Source organism: Grampus griseus (assembly GCF_964374135.1).
Source record: "Grampus griseus genome assembly, chromosome: 11".
NCBI lineage: Eukaryota > Metazoa > Chordata > Mammalia > Artiodactyla > Delphinidae > Grampus > Grampus griseus.
In genome coordinates this window covers 38,304,757-38,326,794 of record NC_139005.1, presented here as the reverse complement: position 1 = coordinate 38,326,794, position 22,038 = coordinate 38,304,757, and the positions used below count along the sequence as shown (strand labels likewise).

The 22,038-nt window shown below is 37.0% G+C and overlaps 1 protein-coding gene across 1 annotated transcript in view; it reads left to right on the top strand.

Annotated features, from left to right (window-relative positions):
* RPAP3 (RNA polymerase II associated protein 3) overlaps positions 1-15,652 on the top strand; it is a 41,739-nt gene extending 26,087 nt beyond the window's left edge. Inside the window, exons 10-17 of the mRNA XM_082664974.1 lie at positions 1,136-1,257; positions 2,577-2,647; positions 2,764-2,865; positions 7,488-7,726; positions 11,177-11,363; positions 12,118-12,215; positions 12,682-12,782; positions 15,351-15,652. Coding sequence (XP_082521100.1) covers positions 1,136-1,257; positions 2,577-2,647; positions 2,764-2,865; positions 7,488-7,726; positions 11,177-11,363; positions 12,118-12,215; positions 12,682-12,782; positions 15,351-15,436 — 1,006 coding nt within the window. The 3' untranslated portion in view covers positions 15,437-15,652. The remainder of the gene's footprint in view (positions 1-1,135; positions 1,258-2,576; positions 2,648-2,763; positions 2,866-7,487; positions 7,727-11,176; positions 11,364-12,117; positions 12,216-12,681; positions 12,783-15,350) is intronic.
* Positions 15,653-22,038: the final 6,386 nt, after the last annotated feature.

Genomic DNA, 22,038 nt, shown 5'->3' with positions numbered 1-22,038 from the left:
GCAGTGACAGAGATAAGGCTGGAGCATCATGCAAGCCCCCGACTTTGTGCTCTGCAGACTTTATTGTAAAAAATGTGGGGACCATGCAGTATCTTGAATGGGAGAATGATATAATCAGTCAAGTAGAAAATATACTGGTTGGGGCATGAACACGAACACACACAAACATGTTCTTTCTCTTGCTGAAAAGTGAATTAAAGAATTCAGAGGTGTTTAATCTTTTTCACCCTAGGTCTTGTTTTGAATGTAGAATGGCATTCACTTAGGCCTTGGGAAGAATGTGATCACAGAAGATTCTTTTTTAAAAAAATATTTGTTATTATGAAACTTTTCATAATAAACTCTATGTACCAAATCATCTAGTGTTCACTAGCCATACCTTTTTTGTCATATTTGTTTCAGCTGTTTTCCCCCCGAATTATTGTAAAGCAAATCAGAGACATTATGATATTTCATCCCTAAAGGATGTTTCATACATAATCACAATACCATTATTATGCCAAATAAATTCACAATAATTCATTAATGTCATTTTAATATATATGAGGGTCTCAAGTTTTTTCTATTGTTTGTTTTTTTTTTTTTTAGCTTTTCTTAGCTTTTTGTTGTCATAAAGCAGTACTCAGACTGAATTAATTGCTGGTTGCATGACTGAGTAGAATTTATGAAAAGTAGTAGGTGGTATGCTTTCACGTATATAATGGATTCTGAGTTCTGTGTGTGCTGTTTTCCTTAGGTGATGTGTACTGTGGGTAAATATTAATGAAGTTTGGAGATTTAATGCCAGTTATAATTTTTATTATAGTACCTGTACATACTGAGAGTTGGGAGGGGAGGTACACTGCCAGCAGTGGTGTTCTTTTGTCTGCTCTACTCATATTTTATCATCATTAATTTCATCCTTCCAGCAGACTCATTCCTGACTTCCCCTTAATCTGATACCTTCTCTTCCCTCACCAGATGATTCCAAAATTTGGTGAGAATAAAAAATTTAAAAATTAGTCTTTTCCCTCAAACACAGATTTGGGAGCTGGTAATTGAAATTATATGTATATTTTTATATTAGAAACTCAGTTTATATGAAGTTTGCTGTAAGCTACATTTTTCCACTTGGTCGTTTTATCATGTTTAATAGGTATGAAGAGGCTGAAAAAGACTGCACACAAGCTATTTTATTAGATGGCTCATATTCTAAAGCCTTTGCCAGAAGGGGAACTGCAAGAACATTTTTGGGAAAGCTTAATGAGGCCAAACAAGGTAAGACTATTTTTATAACACCCGGCCCTCACTCTTCCTGTTGACACTCCTGTTATAGAAGCAGAGATTTGCATAGCCTTCCCATGTTTCAAGGATACAGAACCTAGAAAAGTACATTTTCTTTCACAGTTTAGATCATGAATACGTTTGTAGATTTGAAGGAATTCAGCTTCCATAGTGGACCTGGTTATCTTTTAATAGCATACAGTACAATCTGACCAAAATTAATGAAAAATTCAAATTATAGGTGAGAAGGAAAAAAGCAAGAAAAAGGCAAGAATGAAAAGGGAGTCAGCAACCAGGAGGTAGAGGATAATATGAGACTGTAGTGATGCCGCCGCTTTTTTTCTTGATACTAGTTATTCTTATTTTTTCATGATCTTTTACGTATTCTGTTAGTTATTTTGAAGAACCAACTTACTTCTCTTGTGTGTTTTCTGTTTTACATATTTCTGCTTTTTATTTCCTTCCTTCATCTGTCTTTTGGCTGAATTTGCTGGTTTTCTAACTTCTTGACACATCAATGCTTATATAATTGGTTTTCAGCCTTTGTGTTTTGAATGTTCATTTAAATCTGGCAGTTTAAGTCTGGCTTCAGCTGTAGCCCATGCATTTTTTTATCATGGTACAATAGACATAACATAAAATTTACTATTTTAACCATTTTTAAGTGTACAGCTCAGTGGCATTGAGTACATTCACATTGTTGTCAGCCATCACCATTACACATCTCCAGAACTTTTTCATCGTTCCATTCTGAACATTCTACCCTTTTGACAATAACTCTCCATTCCCCCTTCCTCCAGCCCCTGGTAATCAACATTCTACTTTCTGTCTCTGAATTTGACTATTCTAGTACCTCATGTGAGTAGAATCATACAGTAGTTGTCCTTTCGTCTCTGGCTTGTTTCACTTAGCACGTCTCTAAGGCTCATGCATGTTGTAGCATATATCAGACTTTGATTCCTTTTTAAGGCTTAATAATATTCCATTATCTGGGATTCTCTTAGATTCTGTCTTATGTTTGGTGATTACCCTGTCGTTTGTTAACAGTGTGAGTTTTGGTGAGTTAGATGACCTCTAGATCAAGGCCTCAGTTGTTTCACTGTAAAGTAGAGTTGTAGTCATGTTACATGAGAATTCATATAAAGCAACTAGAATAGCAGTTGGTAAATGTTCTTATTATTGCTCACCAGCTTCCTAGCATCCTGAGTAAAACTTCTTGAGATAAATATGGGATTACTAACTAAATATATAATTTTTTGAACTCCATAAAGTATTTTCACTAATTTATTATATTTCTTAAAAATTCATTTTAGATTTTGAAACTGTTTTACTTCTGGAACCTGGAAATAAGCAGGCAGTGATTGAACTTTCCAAAATTAAAAAGGTATGCATTCTTTCCACCAAAATATGGTCTTATTTTCTGAAGCATAAACACATTTATTTGTTGCGTGATTAACTTGAGCATATTTTGATAGTCATGGTTACAAATTTATTTTCAAGGAATTAATTGAGAAAGGACACTGGGATGATGTCTTTCTTGATTCTACTCAAAGGCAAAACGTGATAAAACCCATTGATAATCCACCTCATCTTGGATCAACTGTAAGTAAAGGCCCTTTAATTTTTTCCCTTGCTATTTAAATATCAGTGTTCTATTAATAAGAGCTGAAAACAAATGTTGAGTTAGTAGACTCTGAAAAGAAATGTTGAAATCTCTTCCAAGAGCCATTTTTAGAATCTTTAAAAAATACTTCTTAGGAATATTGGCATAATCAAATTGGGGAAAATTGAGCTGTTTAAAGTTCTGGGGTAACTTTTTAAAGCGACTTTTAATTTAACACTAAATATTTCTACATATTTTCTGGCTTTAAAGGAATTTGGAGCTGTTTTACATTTTGTAATTAAATATTTTTATTTCTATTACTATTACTTGAGATTGGGATTTTATTACAGTAGTCTTGCATCTTCTGTGGGTTTGATCTAAAGTTAGCACTTTGGCAGAAATCTAGTACAGGCATACCTTGTTTTATTGCACTTTGCAGATACTGCGTTTTTTACAGATTGAAGGTTTGTGGCAACCCTGTGCTGAGCAAGTCTATCAGCGCCATTTTTCCAATAGCATTTTCTTACTTCGTGTCCTTGTGTCACATTTTGGTAATTTTTGCAATATTTCAAACTTTTTCATTACTATCATATTTGTTATGGTGATCTGTGATCAGTGATCTTTGTTACTATTGCAAAAAGACTTGCTGAAGGCTCAGATGATGGTTAGCATTTTTTTGCAATAAAGTATTTTTTAATTAAGGTATGTATGTTTTTTTAAGACATAATGCTATTACACACTTAAAACAGTACAGTATAGTGTAAACATAACTTTTATATGCATTGAGAAACCAAAAGATTTATGTGACTTGCTTTATTGCAATATTCACTTTATTGTGGTGGTCTGTAACTGAACCTGCAATATCTCCAAGGTATTGCCTGTATAGGCAGAGTTATTCTTAAGAATATACACTGCACATTGTTTTTGGTATGCCATACTGTTTTTCATTAAATCCAACAAAGCCAGTTTTTTCCTGCAATGTTGGAACAGAAAGAGTAGCTGGTAAAATTCAGTGGTTTGTTTTGTTTATATATATATATATATATATATATATATATACACACCTATATAGTGTGTGACTCTATGGTAATTTCTAACATTTACATGGTATTATATATAGAAATTATGAAAGATAAAATGCATATAGAAAAGTACACAGAACAAATTAAGATTTAAAGAATAAAGTGAACATCTGTGAAACCACCAACCAGGTCAAAAAATTGAAAGGTATCAGCTTCCAAAAATCTCCCTGTGTGCCCCTCACTGATCATGATCTCCCTACACCCTAGAAGTAACTGTTATGCATGGATGATGCTTTGAGAGAAATAACAATTTTACAAGGAAGTCGGAGCAGATATTTTTATCCTCCTTTTCCAAAGGAAGAAGGTGAGGCAAAGAAAGTTTTGTGTTTTGCCAAGCTCATAGTTCAAGTTAGTAAGAGATAGAGGAATTCTTTGTTTAATATTTTTCTTGGGTTCTTATTTTGACTTTATTCTTGAATTTTCTGAGATAATAATTGTTTCATGTGCCAGGCATAAATCTTAGTTGCTTTCATACATTTTCATATATCATGTTCATTTTCATATATCATATTCACTTGCTATTATTCTATTCTTAACAATAAAGGTGATTAAATGTTTAATCCAATGTGATTTAAACTTTTATCTCTTTGTAAAACTTTGTCACAGAAGTTAATTCAAAAGGTAAAAACAAAGCCTTTGTCAGACTTCTGCTGTGCATAATTATAAAGACATTACCATGTGGTAAATCAGAAATCTGTGTATGGAAGAAGGTCCCATGGCCAGTATACCCTAAACAGCTTTTATAAATCTGTTGGGTACTCTTCTCCCTCAGTTTAAAAATCAGTTTATGTTAATAGTTGTGAAAATGCAACATAAATTTGAATCTTTTGTGGCTGGATCTCAAAACAGAACACCTTCATGAATTGAGAGATCTGGGGTAAACCATTTTGTAACTGATCCAACAGAAACAAAATCATTATCCTAGTGGGAAGGGGAAAAAATTGCTATTTGTTTTTATAATAGGTCTCCATTTAAAAAAGTGGGCATTGTTTAAAAAATAGTAGGTGCAGTTTGGTATGATGCTTTTGAGTTGATTTGAGCCCCATTTCATAAGCTTTAAAATTTTAGGCGAGTGTGAACCCTATGTGATTCTTACTTTTTCTACTTAAGTTGAGAATAACTCACAGGTTAGTTGAGATCAAAGGAAATAATGTCCAATAATGCTAAGGCAGTTTCACGTAAAACAAATGTTAATTTCCTTTTCAGTCATATATGTGTGAGGCCACCTGGACACTGAGGAAAGTGGTCAGGAAAGAAAGGAAGGCCCAGGAGGTGGAGAAAAAAGAGTCCTGGGGTTACTTTATTCAAGCGAGAGGCTCGGTTGGGGTCTCCTGTGCTTGAGGGTTTGCAGCGGGGAGTACTGTTAATATATCTTCTATAGAGAGACTGTAGGAGAGCAGTAATGTAGGTCAGCTGGGCCTGGGGTTCCTAGGTAGGATGGTAGTAAATGAGAGTTTGTCCTGATCTCTTGGTCTCCACTAAAATATTTTATTTTTTTCATTTTCCTGATTCCCCATATCAAAAATTCACCTTTCTGCTTGGTCTCCTTTGTCTCTTTCTCCTTTTCTGTTTATTCTTTTTTTTTTTAAATAATTTTATTTATTTATTTATTTATTTTTGGCTGTGTTGGGTCTTTGTTGCTGCACGCAGGCTTTCTCTAGTTGCGGTGAGCGGGGGCTACTCTTCGTTGCGGTGCGCGGGCGCCTCATTGCCGTGGCTTCTCTTGTTGTGGAGCACCGGCTCTAGGTGCGTGGGTTTTGGTAGTTGCCGCTCGTGGGCTCAGTAGTTGTGGCTTGCGGGCTCTAGAGTGCAGGCTCAGTAGTTGTGGCGCATGGGCTTAGTTGCTCCGCGGCATGTGGAATCTTCCCGGACCAGGGCTCAAACCCATGTCCCCCGCATTGGCAGGCGGATTCTTAACCACTGCGCCACCAGGGAAGCCCTCTGTTTATTCTTATTTCTCTTTTCTTTTTCTTGAAATGATATAATATAGTTAAATAAAATGTATGCTTCTAAATCTTAATTTAAAAAGATGAATTGATCCTTTCATGTTTTCTTACATCTTTCAACTGTAGTGGTATCTTTTGTGTTTCACTCCTGTAACCAGCATACTGTCATCCCCTCATCCCTCCCAGCCATCAGTAGCATTGAGCAGCTCTCAGTAGCCACTGGTCTACCCTGAAAGAGATCATCTGTTAGGAAATTCATTAACTAGGATCATGTTTACACCTCTGTTGTCAATGAAAGGATTTGGTTTTAAATGGAACTGCATTGATACAATTCAGTAGTTATAGTCTATTTTTTATAGTCTGTTCTTTAACACTATTTTTTTAACACTAACACATATCCATTCTTGGTCAATATCTTGATAGAAAACTATTGGTGTTGATAGTTATCAGCAAAGCAAAGGCCTTAGATTAACATGATTATCCTTAAAGATAGAACCGCTAACGGGATTCTGTTAACAGACTTTTAATAGCTTTTTTATTTATGTGCATTCATCTAGTAACACTCAGTTGTTACCATTAGGTCTTTTCTTAGTTATGCTAATGGAATGCCTGGTTTTAACACTGAGTTTAGTATATATGTCAAAAGTTTTTATATTTGCAGCTTTCTGATTTAAAATTCAACTGTACAGTTGGAATGAAAACTTAGAGTATACTAAAGAACGTCTTTTATTAAAAAGCAAAGAGTATTGCATGTAAGCTTGGGAAGAAATTGAAAATATTTGCCACCTGTTATGATTGAAATAAATAGTGAATGCTATTTATATTAATAAATTAAAAACCATTATTGTGGTCAGGTACTTACCAACTTTGTGGAAATTATTTGGCAAATCTTTAATTCTAGGCTGGTTTTATCCAGCAGTTAGAGGATGCAGTTAGGTTTTTGTTTTTGTTTTTTAAAAATATTTATTTATTTCCTTATTTGGCTGCATCAGATCTTAGTTGCAGGATCTTCGTTGCGGCATGCAGGATCTTTTCTTTCATACAGAATGCAGGTTATTGCCTGGCCTTGTTCTACTTGCCTTCAGCCCACAATACTGATGTCACTTGGTCATATTTTTTTCTTGGCTTTGTTGCCTCTAGGATAAACTTCAAGCTCCTTGATACAGCACACAAGTCCCTTTATAAGCTGCCTTTAAGCAGCCTTTCAGGCTTTGTCTCCACCTCTCCTCCCCTTGCACCAGCCCTACTGGACTTCTCACCTTTCCACTGACCATACCCTTCAACACTGCCATTCCTGGGTACTTTTTCTGTGAAGCCCCCCGATGTCAATTTTTATCTTCCTTCCTCTGTTCTTTTAGCACTTTGTACCTGTACCTTTTATAATGCATATTCCATTGCCTTGTAATTATTTATATATATGCATCTTCTTTCCCCCATTTAGACCTACATATGGTAGTCTGGCAGTATGACTCCAAATTGAATTTACTTACAACTGGGATGTTGGCTGTAAAAACACTGTAACCTTTTAATTTGTGCCCCTAAAATAGGAAACCTTTGTATGTTGATGCAAAGAATTGATTTTAATTGTTTTAGAAACCACTCAAGAAGCTTATTATCGAAGAAACTGGTAATTTGATACAGACTGTTGATGTGCCAGATAGCACTACTACTGCTGCTGCTCCAGAGCGTAATCCTATTAATCCAGCAAAGGTAACAGCAACCGCTGGCACAAGTAAGAAGAACTCAAGCCAGGATGACCTTCTGCCCACAAGTGATATCCCAAAAGCAAAAGTATTGAAAATAGAAGAAGTCAGTGATACTTCAGCTCTGCAGTGAGTAGAAATACTTTTATCTGATAGTCATCTAGAATGGCAGTAATCCCACTAGAAAATAGATATTGCTGATGAGACTTCTGGTTTGTACTCATCCACATAGTTTTTTGAACTATCCAACTTTACATTGTAGTTTTTCTTTTAACTGTAAGAGAGGTTTTGCTGAAGGAATGATCACTATTCCTTTACCACACTGAGGACTTTAGAAATAAGAGAGAGTATCTTTTTAAAAAAATATATTTTAATTTTATTGGAGTATAGTTGATTTACAATGTTGTGTTAGTTTCAGGTATATAGCAAAGTGATTCAGTTACACATATACATATATTCATTCTTTTTTAGATTCTTTCTCAATATAGATTATCACAGAATATTGAGCAGAGTTTCCTGTGCTATACAGTAGGTCCTTGTTGCTTATTTATCTTACATATAGTAGTTTTTGTATGTTCATCTCAAGCTCCTGATTTATCCCTCCCCTCCATGTTTCCCCTGTGGTAACGATAAGTTTGTTTTCAATATCTGTAAGTCTGTTTCTGTTTTATAAATAAGTTCATTTATATCTTTTTAAAAAAAATTAGATTCCACGTATGAGTGGTATCATATGATATTTGTCTTTGACTTAATTCACTTAGTATGATAATCTCTAGGTCCATCCATGTTGCTGTAAATGGCATTATTTCATTCTTTTTTATGGCTGAGTAATATTCCATTATGTGTATGTACCACATCTTATTTATCCATTCCTCTTTCGATGGACATTTAGGTTGCTTCCATGTCTTGGCTGTTGTAAATAGTGCTGCAGTGAACATTGGGGTGCATGTATCCTTTCAGATTATCGTTTTCTCCAGATATATGCCCAGGAATGGGATTGCTGGATCATATGTTAGTTCTGTTTTAAGTTTTTTAAGGAACCTCCATACTGTTCTCCATAGCAGTTGTACCAATTTACATTCCCATCACCAGTGTAGGAGGGTTCCCTTTTCTCCACACCCTCTCCAGTATTTATTGTTTGTAGATTTTTTGATGATGGCCATTCTGACTGGTGTGAGGTGATACCTCACTGTAGTTTTGATTCGCATTTCTCTGATAATTAGTGATGTTGACCATCTTTTCACGTGCATTTTGGCCATCTGTATGTCATCTTTGGAGAAATGTCTGTTTAGATCTTCTGCCCATTTTTTGATTGGGTTGTTTGATTTTTAGACATAGAGCTGCATGAGCTGTTTGTATATTTTAGAGATTAATCCCTTGTCGTTTGCTTCGGTTGCAAATATTTTCTCCCATTCTGTGGTTTCTTTTCGTTTTGTTGATGGTTTCCTTTGCTGTGCAGAAACTTTTAAGTTTAATTAGGTCCCATTTGTTTATTTTTGTTTTTATTTTCATTATACTAGGAGGTGGATCAGAAAAGGTATTACTGCAGTTTATGTCAAAGAGTGTTCTGCCTGTGTTTTCCTCTAAGAGTTTTATAGTATACAGGCTTACATTTAGTTCTTTGATCCATTTTGAGTTTATTTTTGTGTATGGTATTAGAGAATGTTCTAATTTTATTCTCCTACATGTAGCTGTCCAGTTTTCCCAGTACCATTTATTGAAGAGACTGTCTTTTCTCCATTGTATAGCCTTGCCTCCTTTGTCGTAGATAGTTGACCATAGGTGTGTGAATTTATTTCTGGGCTTTCTAGCCTATTTTATTGATCTGTATTTCTGTTTTTGTGCCAGTACTGTACTGTTTTGATTACTCTAGCTTTGTAGTATAGTCTGAAGTCAGGGAGTCTGATTCCTCCAGCTCTGTTTCTCTTTCTCAAGATTGCTTTGGCTATTCAGGGTCTTTTGTGTTTCCATATAAATTAAAAATTTTTTTGCTCTAGTTCTGTGAAAAATGCCATTGGTAATTTGATAGGGATTGCATTGAATCTGTAGATTGCCTTGGGTAATATAGTCATTTTGACAGTATTGATTTTTCCAATCCAAGAACATGGTATATCCTTCCATCTGTGTCATCTCTGATTTCTTTCATCAGCATCTTATAGTTTTCACAGTAGAGGTCTTTTGTCTCCTTAGGTAGGTTTATTCCTAGGTATTTTATTCTTTTTGATGCAGTGGTAAATGGGAGTGTTTCCTTAATTTCACTGTCAGATCTTTCGTTGTTAGTATATAGGAATGCAGGAGATTTCTGTGTATTAATTTTCTATCCTGCAACTTTACTGAATTAATTGATGAGCTCTAGTAGATTTCTGACAGCATTTTTAGGATTTTCTATGTATCGCATCATGTCGTCTGCAAACAGTGATGAAAGTATCTTGAACAAATTGATTTTGTGCATTTTCTTTTCTAGAACTTCAGTAAATATGTTTCACTTTGTAATTCAGGATTTTTAATTTTTTATAGGGAAGCTTCATAAACAATGTAGAATTTAGGCATTATTATTCTAGCCATTAATATTTAAGATATTCATGGGCTCTTTAAATTTTGTTTGGAATTTTTCAAAAAGTCATGCATTTTCTTAATGATGAGAATATAAAAGACATAGTTTAGTAGTTTACTTTGGGGTGTTGAAATTTTATTCATATATTTTTGCATTGCTACTCAACAGTCCTATTAAAAGGTTTTTTTGTTTTAAACTTTGAACTTTAGTAGTTGTTTACAGTGACATTATAGATTGTGGGAAAACTTTAAGTAGGCAGTTTTTTTTTTGTTTTTTTTTTTTTTAAAGGAGGAAGCATTTCTTCCTTCTTGGAATCTTTCTTGAAACTGTGGTAATTCACATAATTCAGAGTGAAAGGTTGACTTGTGAGTATATGTGATATAATAATGCAGTGTATAGAAATGTTTTCTCAAAAGGTGGCCAGGCTATTAGCTCAGCTAATGAGAATAGTCATTACGTAACCAGCATCTGAAAATTTGCACAAGTATAATCTCTCTTGCCAAAAGTATACATATATTATCAGCTGAAAGAATTTACTACTGGCAGAATATAAATAGATAATATAGTATTAATAAAGTCAGAAATTTAAAAATCTCTGTTGATGTTTCCTTATATAAGCTTTGACTATTTGTGGTTCTTCTCTTTGTTTTTCTTTTTTATTATTATTATTTATTGATTTTTGGCTGCCTTTGGTCTTCATTGCTGCTTGCGGGCTTTCTCTACTCTTTGTTGCAGTGCACGGGCTTCTCATTGAGGTGGCTTCTCTTGTTACAGAGCACGGGCTCTAGGCGCGTGGGCTCCAGTAGTTGTGGCATGTGGGCTCAGTATTTGTGGCTCACGGGCTCTAGAGCACAGGCTCAGTAGTTGTGGCGCAGGTGCTTAGTTGCTCCACGGCATGTAGGATCTTCCCGGGCCAGGGATCAAACCTGTGTCCCCTGCATTGGCAGGCAGATTCTTAACTGCTGCGCCACCAGGGAAGCCCTGTGGTTCTTTTCTAATTGTTTGATGCTTCTGAAATATTTCAGACCTGAAGTCAATTTGAAAAAGGATGTATGTCGGACTTTCAGTGAGAAGATTTCTATAGAGGTAGACAAAACACCTGCTCAGTTTATCAGGACTGCTCTTCCTCCAGTTCCTGCAAACTCATTTCAGCTTGAATCTGATTTCAGACAACTGAAAAATTCTCCAGATATGTTGTATCAATATTTGAAGGTAAGAGGGAGGAAGGTGGTAGTTCTCCTGTAAGTTAGAGGTCAAAGAACTTCTTTGGTCACTATATAATAATAGTACTATATTTGCTTATAATATGATTGTAGAAAATGCTCTCATCCCTTGCCTGATACGTATATCAGCCTGGTCAGACCATTTTAAATATTTGCAACCAGTGAACCTCTGAAAAAGGTTCTGTGTTAAATTTTGTTTTCTAAAATAACTTAATCTAATTTCATACATCATGACTTAAACTTAATTCTTCATCCTTCAAGATGAGGAAAGAAGCTAAAATACATTGAGTGCCTTCTGTGTGCCAAGCAATGCTTGCAATATTTAGGCCGTCAGTTTCCTGAAAATGAGCTTTTATTTGCTCAAGAAAAAGAATTAACTCATATGAAATTTACCAAATAATGGATTTTTAGCATTGTCTTTTTCAAGTAGTTCTATTTTTTAAACTTTCTAATTCTTTTTATTGGTCCTTGAGAGCTCTCTTTCATTTCCTGTTTCTGTTGGGTAGTACACATCTCTCCATGAGATTTTTCTCTGTCTGGAACAGAGTGATTATTTTATAGTTCCTCTAACTTTCATTCTTCTATCATAGTTGCATTTCAGTATGACTCCATTATTATTCATTGAATACTAATGCATAATAGTTATTTTTTACTATGTTGAACTAAGCAGTTATTACATAAATAGTTTGTGATTGGGAATGTTGCCATAATTGAATTTTCTAACACCTTATATTTTTCCCAAGCAAATTGAACCATCCTTGTATCCCAAGCTGTTTCAGAAAAATCTAGATCCAGATGTATTCAACCATATCATTAAAATTCTGCATGACTTTTACATTGAGTAAGTAAGTTTAGTTATGCTTTCATGTTGTAATGCTCAGCTGTTTCTAGTGATTTGGGAACTTCCTTCTTTTTCATGTCATATTACCTTTTGTATAGCAAAATTAGCTCTCTTATAAATTTAGCTGTTGCAGAAGTTGTAAAGAGATGACAAGTACAAACAATGAAAAAGGAAATGATTAGGAGGAAAAATGACTTAAAATTTTTTTAGAGAAAGGTAGAGTATGGAAGTGGCAAATATTATAGCAGATTAATAACGTCTGTGCTGTGCCACACATTTAAGAATATTACGATTTTTTCAGTTGACTTGATAACATTCTTCATTTGGGCACTTAAAATATAGACAGTATGCAGGGGAAAATGATACATGAAGACCTTATTTATATATAATTGGAAATATTATTTTAGTAAGCAGACAATGAGCTGCTTTTAATTGATCATTTGTTTTTTTATTTGGATTATTTCAGGAAAGAAAAGCCATCACTCATCTTTGAAATCTTACAAAGACTTTCTGAACTAAGAAGGTTTGATATGGCAGTGATGTTTATGTCAGAACCTGAGAAGAAAAGTGAGTTCTGTGAAGAAAGCTTTTTCATATCTCTTTATTCTTGTGTGTTCCTTTATTCAACAAATGATAGCAAATATTTATTGAATGTCAATTATGTACAATTAAATTAATTACAATTAAGCTAATTAAATTGAATTACTATTAGATTAAGTAAAGTTAAATTTTTTCATCCTGACAACAACTTTGTGAGGTGTAGGTATGATTATCATTTTGGTTTTACAAAGGAGGAAACTGAAGCATACACAGGTAAGGAACTTGACCGAGGTTCCATAGCTAGGAAGCCAGACCCAGGAGTTAAACTGAGGTGTTCTGGGCTCTTCTACTAGAAAACACAGTGATAATGTAATGGTTGAGCTCCTGGCATGATGGAGCTCGTGCAGAGTTCCTGCCACAGGAGCTTGCAACCGGGCGTGGGTGCATCGGAGGTCTCACCCATTTTTTTGAGCTAATTTCCTTGAGTTTCTTTGATTTAAGCTGAATTCTCAAAAAAGTGCAGGAGTCAGATGAAGGAGGTGGGAATGTGCAGAGGTTTTGAGGCAGGAGAGAGCAAATTGAGCTCAGAAAATTAAAAGGAGTGCAGTGTGGCTGGATTGTAAAGTTAGAGGGTAGAAAGAGGCAGGTGATGAGCCTGAAGAGTTAGATCCCTTGTTTATTTCTACATCTCAGTCTTTGGCATAAAATGTCAGTTTTGGGGAACGCTAATTTAAGTAAAATCAAACTATGGAGAAACTTCAATTACAATTGACCCTTGAACCACATGGGAGTTAGGGGCGCCAACCCTCCACACAGTTGAAAATCCACGTACATTTTATAGTCGGTCCACAGGATGTGAGGTTCCTCATTCACAGATTCAGCCAACCGTGGATCATGTAGTGCTGTAGTGTTTACTGTTGAAAAATATCCGCCTGTAAGTGGATCTGTGCAGTTGAAACCTGTGTTTTTCAAGGGTCAGTTGTACTTGGAGTTTTAAGGCTATACTGTAGTTTTAGGAAAAAGAGAAAAATCATTAGAATGCAGGAGTACCAGTTTTTTAGTTTTAAAAATAGCAAACACTATGATTTTCAGATACTTTCTGGACTAAACATACTTTGGGCTCCTTTTCTGTTTCTTCTTTATGTATGTAGCAGTGACATTGAATCTGAATCACTAAGAAAAATACTCTGTATGTTGAACTTAGGGAAGTGGACATGTAATTTAGAGAGATTCCTAATAGGGGTAAACCAAAAGAAGTTTCTGCTTAATCTTTAATCAGAAACAGTCCCTGAAAGTATTATCTGCATTCAGTTGAATGCAGACCTCATTTTTTATCACTTTTTTTAGTCATTCTGCCCCACCTCACTGACTTTGTGTCTTTTTAATATACCAAATTACCAAACTTCTTATAGCCTCAGCGTCTTTGTGTTTGACTTACCCCTCAGCCTAGACTATCCTCCCCTGCCTCTTCCTCACTTCATGCAGTTTCCACCTAATAGTCACCTCCTCAGAGACACCTTTCCTCACAGGCCTACTCACAGTAACTGCCTGCCTCCCTTTCCTCATCACCCTCTGTCATCTTACCTCGCTTTATTTTTCTTCATAATACAGAACGAGCTGACAGTATTTTAAGTATTTGTTTATTATTTCTCTCTCCCTAATAGAATGGAAGCTCCATGACAGCAGGAACTTTGTCTACCTTGTTCTCTAGGCCTCAGCGTGTAGAACGGTGCTTAGTACATAATAACCTCTTAGTATAAGTGCATGAGTGAATGGATTTCTTGCCACTATGATGTGATAACTTGAAGTGTGCTCAAAGAATGTGAGCTGGCCCTTCAGACTGGCCTCTACCAACAGTACTGTCTTGGTGGGGTCACCACTGTCCACTAAGTTAAACATGGGAAGCACTTACAGTGGTTCCTGGCGTGTAACTTAATATTCAATAAATAGTAGCTGCTGTTGTCTTTTATTATTGTCATTATTATTAAAAACTGTTAGCTAGTTTTAATGTTGAGGAATGTATGAACTATAATAGCGTTTTCCATAGTGTTGAGTGTAGACCAGCCATTTCAGTGGTATGAAAGATATTAAATGACTCATAAGCAAATCTTTTTTTAACTTTTAATTGTTATTATAAAAATGTACAGCTTGCCCATCAAACATGATTTTTGTGAATGTTATTGCTAATTTTTAATTTATAGTAGTGATATAAATTTTTCTTTTAAAATAAAATGATTTAAATTTTGAAAAAGTTAATTGGAATATTAAATAAGTAAAAGTATACTTGTTACACAGGTCAAAAATCTTTAGGGTAGTACAGAATGAATTATGTTTCATCTGCAAAGTTAATGTCATTGAGGATGTAGGGGAAATTTTTTACTGCCAAAGCAAAATATTCTGCTAAGAAACATCATTGGACTGCTGTATAGTTTTCTGTTCTCAGGTTGGCTTTTTAAATATCTGAATTAGAATTTATAAATAATCCTAATGATTGCTTTATAATGTAAAAAATATTTAACAGATTTGATTACTCCCTGTAATTTTTGCTTTACTTTTTAAAAATGGAGATTAAAATGAATTTTTTTTCTTTTTCAGTTGCACGTGTATTATTCAATCACATAGACAAATCAGGATTGAATGGTAATTCTGTTGAAGAACTCAAGAAAAGATATGGTGGTTGATTTCCATTTTTACTGAAATTATTGCCTTTGGATTTCATATGTAAATTTTTTCCTACTGAAAATAAAATGTTTTGCTTTTTAAGAAAATGATATACAGGAAAAGTACCGTTTTTGGATGTAAGCTAATTAAATATAAAGTGAATTGTGATATAACTAGTGAGAAATATACTTAAGTGAACTATTTATAAGTTTTTTTCTGAAAATAAAAATATAAATAATGAGGTATACTTGTAAAGATCGGTGTTTTATGTCATTTTATTTTATTATTTTTATTAACAAAATTTTTTTTATTTTTATCTTTGGCTGCGTTGGGTCTTTGTCGCTGTGTTTGGGCTTTTTCTAGCTGTGGTGAGCGGGGGCTACTGTTCGTTGCGGTGCATGGGCTTCTCGTTACGGTGGCTTCTCTTGTTGCGGAGCATGGGCTCTAGGTGCGCAGGCTTCAGTAGTTGTGGCATGCAGGCTCAGTAGTTGTGGCTCACGGGCTCTAGAGCGTGGGCTCAGTAGTTGTGGCGCACGGGCTTATTTGCTCCGTGTGGCATGTGGGATCTTCCCGGGCCAGGGCTCGAACCCGTGTACCCTGCATTGGCAGGCGGATTCTTAACCCCTGTGCCACCAGGGAAGTCCTATAAGTCATTTTAAATGTTAAGTTTAGATACATTCTTCAGTGCCCTGTAAGTGTTACATTTTTAAAAATATTTTCACGAGTTTTTGTAACCACATGACAAGGTTGCTTCCTTAGCATATGAATAAAGTTACATAGAGGGGGTTAAGTAGATATCAGATTGTTTCATTATAAAATGTTTTCGTACCATTGTGCCAGTTCACTATCACAAAATTGCTTAGTTGCAGGATGTGTATTTTTAGTATTTATGTTGAAAGGAGACTTTCAGTTAGACTTTTTAAATAGGTTACTTAGAGAGTCACAGCATACTTAAATTTCAGTGCTACAGCTGTTTTTCCTCATGATATCCATGTCCATGTTATATGTCAACTGAATGCAGGTAATCTAAAGCAAGGTGTAAAAGTTTAAAAACTAGGAATGTTTCAGGTAGTAATTAGTGTATAACTTGTGTGTGCGTGGTTCATGTGAGTGTGGTGTCTGAGCTTTTGCAATCCAGGCTAGTGTTCTACTTATCCTTGTTCTGCATGGTCGCTGGCCCAGTCCTTTGCACATAGTTAGGTGCCCACTTGGTAAATGTAATTGAATATAAAATTTAATTGAATGGATGGTAGGAATCAATTTTAGTAAATGTTCAAAGTAGCAACTTAGCAAATTTTGGGCATCCTGTAAATATTGCTAAAATCAATTTAATTTTAGAGGCTGTCATGTTAAAAAAATACTAGGTCACCATCCTATAGCTGTTAGCATCAATAAGACAGTCAAATTTAAGACTTTATTTTTGTTGCAGCATACATATTATTATGCCTACAATTACTTGAAGAATAATCAATCTGTTTAAAAAGATAATTTCCACAGTTCATGGTATAACTTATTAAGATCATAATTTGTATAGCTCAGTGTTTTACAACATGCTTGGAGTTTATTAATGTTATATGCTGCTAAATGTATAGTCTTATGATATATAAACAGGCAATGAAATGTAGTCATAAAGTATAGCTTATACATAATAATAATGCATTTTGAATGACTTGAGTTTTTCTTAAGTCATTAATAAGAAGGTGATTTTGCAGGGATTTTGCAGTCATTAATAAGAAGGTGATAGGCAGGAGGATGCTTGCGGGGGCTTGGCCGTGGGGAGGTGGCTGAGAGGGTGGGAGCCAGGGCGTGAAGGGCCTTCCACGCAGTGACAGAGAAGCTGGTTTTCTGAAAGTGATGGAGAACCACTCAAGGTTTTAAGAAAGAGAGTGACATGTGGTTTGAGTTTTAAAATCATTCTGGTAGCGGTGATGAGCAGTGGATTGGTGATGGTGTGGCTAGAAACAGGGAGACCAATTGAAGAATACAAGCATGCAGGAGAGAAATAACATTTGAACTAATAATAATGGGTAACATGAAGTACTGCCTATTTGCCTGACATTAGGGGCTTTATGTCTTTTTTCATTTAAATCCTCAACAAACCTAGGAGGTAGGTTCTGTTATCTCCACTTTACAGATAAGGAAATTGAGGCATATATCGGTTATGTAACTTGCCTATGGTCACCTGGTAACAGGTAGTCTGTATCCAAAGGCTACTTGCCCAACCACCATTCTATACTATGCTGACTGGTGCAAAGGGATGGAAGACAGGTTGAGTTTAAGATATCTTAAGGAGGGAGAATCCACAGGGCGTGGTCGTATTCATTCACGTCTATTCAAACATTTCTTGAGTGTCTGTAATGTGCTGGTAGGTGACTAAGCACCGGGGAAAACACAGGCCCAGTTTCTGCCCTCCAGTAGCTCGCAGTGTAGCTGGGGAGTCAGATAAACCAGCAGTTGCAGTACAGTGTCACGAGTGCCTTGATAGTTTGGAGAGGGCACTGGGGGAGCACAGAGGTGCAGCTCTGAGTCAGACTGGGTGGCACAGGGAAGGAGGAGGCAGTGTTTGATATGAGAATTGAGATATGAGAACGATGGTCCAGGTGCACGATGGGAGGGAAAGGGTCCTGGCAGAGGGATCAGCATAGGTGGAGGTCATGTAACATGTCATGAGCCCCTTGACTTGCCCTGGGGGTTGTAGGCAATTCCATGCACTATCAAGGCTGTTGTATGGGATAGAGTTTGAATTTGATTGGCTACAGTCTCCTTTCGTTTGTTTTATTGTTTTTTTAATTTTATTTTTTTATTTATCTTTGGCTGCGTTGGGTCTTCGTTGCTGTGCACAGGCTTTCTCTAGTTGTGGCGAGTGGGGGCTACTCTTCGTTGCGGTGTGCGGGCTTCTCATTGTAATGGCTTCCCTTGTTGCGGAGCATGGGCTATAGGTGCGTGGGCTTCAGCAGTCGTGGCACGTGGGCTCAGTAGTTGTGGCTCGTGGGCTCTAGAGCGCAGGCTCAGTAGTTGTGGCTCACAGGCTTAATTGCTCCACAGCATGTGGGATCTTCCCGGACCAGGGATTGAACCTGTGTCCCCTCCATTGGCAGGTGGATTCCTAACCACTGTGCCACCAGGGAAGTCCCTCCTTTCATTTGTTTTTATTTGTTAATTTTTCATGTGCGTGCATCCTGACTCCATACTAGATTTTAAGCTCCTTGATGGTCGTGACACTGTCATGTGTGTTCTTAGTGCTAACATTGGCCTCGTTCATGACAGAGGCTCCGTTAACGTTTATTGATGGATCAGTCTTACCACCTTTCTTCTTAGATTAGGCTAGATTAGTTAGTGCATTTCTTCTCTCACTGTGGTTATTTAATGTAGGACCCTCATTAATCCTGGCTCTAGGAAAACAGTTTCTCCTTAGATTCAGTGATGTTGAAACCAACTCACAAAGAAGCTATCAATTTAGTTTACCACATACCAAATCCTTCCTTTTTTGGGGGCTGCTACTGATTGGCTTTGATTGCAGACATTTTGCTACAGCTAATCTTCACAGATGTGGTTAAAGAAACCTTGTTTTCATGCTTTTAAAAATCTGAAAAGGTAGAAAGTAGACTTTCAGGCACATTGGCTTTTGAAAAAGAGGTGAGAGATTCAATTGTTTTCATGAAGTGAGTTATAAAGCGGGTGGCATTACAAAATAAAGCAGAATGTCTAATTCTCTGGAGAATTACACTATTCACAACTTTTTCACAGAAATCACTTGGAAAAGAGAAGAAAAATGAAACTATACGTAGTATGGGTTATCCCCATATCAGTAGGATTAAAATCAATAATAATTTGGGGCAACAAGAGGACTTGATTAAAAATCCTTTTTAACATGATTGTTTTATTGAGCTTGTATAGGTATAAAAACTCAATTATTTCCCCTTGAAGCCTGAGGATGGATAGCTTCCCTTTAACTCAGCCCTAACGTCAGCTCATCTAGCCGTAGGACATTTAACAAGATGAGTGATGTCTTTTACTTCTATACAGCAGTCCACGTGGCCTTCTAATCCCAACCTGGCAGTGGTGAGGAGGCAGAATTCCTTACATCTGAAAAGGGCTGCTCCTACTTGAGAACCTCAGTATGTGGAAACCTTCATTAACTGATGCTTACTGTGGAGTTTAAAAGTAAGCAGAAAAGGCCTCTGGGTAATTGTACTTCATACATGTTCATCTGCTGTGTGTGCCCCACTAGATGCACCTCTTGTGGCGACTGTGGTTAATAGTGCAGAGGGCCTGCGGAGGGCTTGGTGTCTCAGTTCTCCTAGGCTCTTCCTATCCCAGGATCCAGGGCCGTGGGCAGCTTATCTAAGAAGACAGCACTCCTTCGCTTTGTGTTGACTTCTCTGATGGCAACCAGCCGAGCACATGGGAGATGGGAGACAGTAGATTCCCACGTAGCTCATGGAATCCGTGTGGTGCCTTGGCAGCGACTGGTGCTGTGCTGACAGCTGCAAAGCCAGCAGGACTGAGAGTGATGAAAGGCTCAACGGAGGTACGGTTCTGGAGCTGGAGATGTGGGGAACAGACAGGGAAGGTTGCAGGGAGAAGGTGGGGTCTGAGCGGGCCTCAAAGGACAGGTGGGATCTGGGTAGGTGGGGGAGGGGTGACGACATTCTAACTGTCCTGAGTGGCAGATGGGTAGTAAAATGGCAAAGTGGAAATTGCTGTGACGGCAGTTCCCTAATGGCACAGCAAAACCCAGTGCTGTTCACGCAGGAGAGGTCGCAGGGAGAAGAGCAGTAGTAGACTTGTCATTTGGTGTGTTTCCTGGAGGATCTTATATTTTACATAATGACCCTGCAGCATTTAAACTTCACGTTTTGAAATAATCAGCTTGAGGGGTCAGAGAATAAAAGGGAACAGGCCATGTAGTTGACATGGGTAAAACTAAATTTAGGCCTCATTAGAATCCTTCTTTTGTTTATTATCTCTGGGGAATAGTGTAAATGAGGAAGGTATGCCTGAGTTCCAGTGGTCTGGTTTAATCTACTGAAACTAATCTGCTTGCTTTACTGACCAACATTTAAAACCATCAAATTGAACATATTGATGATGACCCTGAGGCCGATGATGGGGGAAAATAGTTTCATGAAACCAAGGACATCCCTTGGGTGGTGTGGGGCCGATGAAATCAGGATAAAATATGCAACTTAATAAAGGTTGAGTATAGAAATATTGAAAAGTGTGTGAAAATGTTGTCAGTAATAAGAGATTCTCAGCTGCTAATACGCTACTGAAATACATCAAATGCTCTTCCAACCCCTGTCCGGTTGTCTTTCACTGATGAGCCTCCCGAGTTGCTTCCTGTCTGGGGGTGGAGGCCTACTGTATTTGCATAGAGCAGAGCACAGTTGGGCGCAGGATAAATGCTCACTGAATGGAAGGGAGTGGAGCTGGAGACAGTTGTTGCTGTGTATTGTCCACAAACACCAGGCAAAAGTGATGCTGAATTAATTCAGTTTTACAAAAGGAGAGTTTAAAAAAACAGCCATTCCTATAGCCAGAGTGGGGAAGACACACAAGGGTAGATGACTCAATCATTCCATTAATCACGTAGCAGAATGGAATTTGCAGCACCGTTTAGAATACATCTGGAATTTTGTCCCGAAGAATCAGGACCATAGAGAACGTACAGTTTTTATCACAACAGTGTGCTCTGTGCTGTATAGTTTTCTTGACACTTCGTCCTATTTGACCTTTGAAACTTGAGAGATTTAGGGCAGCACTTAGGTTAAATTATTTGCTCAAAGTCATGTGAATAGTGATATAACTCAGAACTCTGTGCTGGTTCCAGAAACCTCTATCAGGTCTCCTCACATGGAATCCAGTAATGATATGGACTTTACTGAGTCAAGTTTTACACCACAAACCACTGAGTGTGGACTCAATGGGAACTAGAACTAGTCTGCATATCAGTGGGATATAAACATGCAATGTGTTTTCAAGAGATGGTTTCCATAGCACATTACTTGGCTCATAATAGGAAGTTAATAAATATTTGCTGAATAAATGAATGAATGGATTCAAGTACTATAGAATGGGCTGAAGAATCCAGATGAAGAGCCTTTTAAGTTTGGCTCAAAGCACTTGCCTGAACGTTAAAGACCTTTTCATCGTCAATGGGGATTATTTCAGTTCTCTTTTACAGGACTGTGTTCAGAGAGCTCCTACCCGCAAACATTTTTTGAATACTAAATTAGTGTGGAAAGGGAATAGGAATTTTGTGGAACTCTCGTATTGGTCCTAACGGTTCAAACAGACTAGTGATACTGTTAGCTACCATTTGTATGCGCTCTGTTGTATGCTGGGCACTGTACCAGGGCTTTGCATATATCATCTCACTTAATGCTCACAGTATGCTCAGAGAGATAGGCTGTCCTGTGAAGCTGGGAGTCCAACAGAGGTCAGACTGACTTAGACACTCTTACTTCTACGCTGCAGTCACAGCTGAACAATCTTCATGATAACACAAAAGCAGGACCAGGGGAGAGGCAGGCTGGCAGCTGGGATTTCTTTATTACTGCCACCCCCTGGATCGTCAGAAAATAGCATGTACGTGGCCGAAAGCATAGGAGTCAAAATG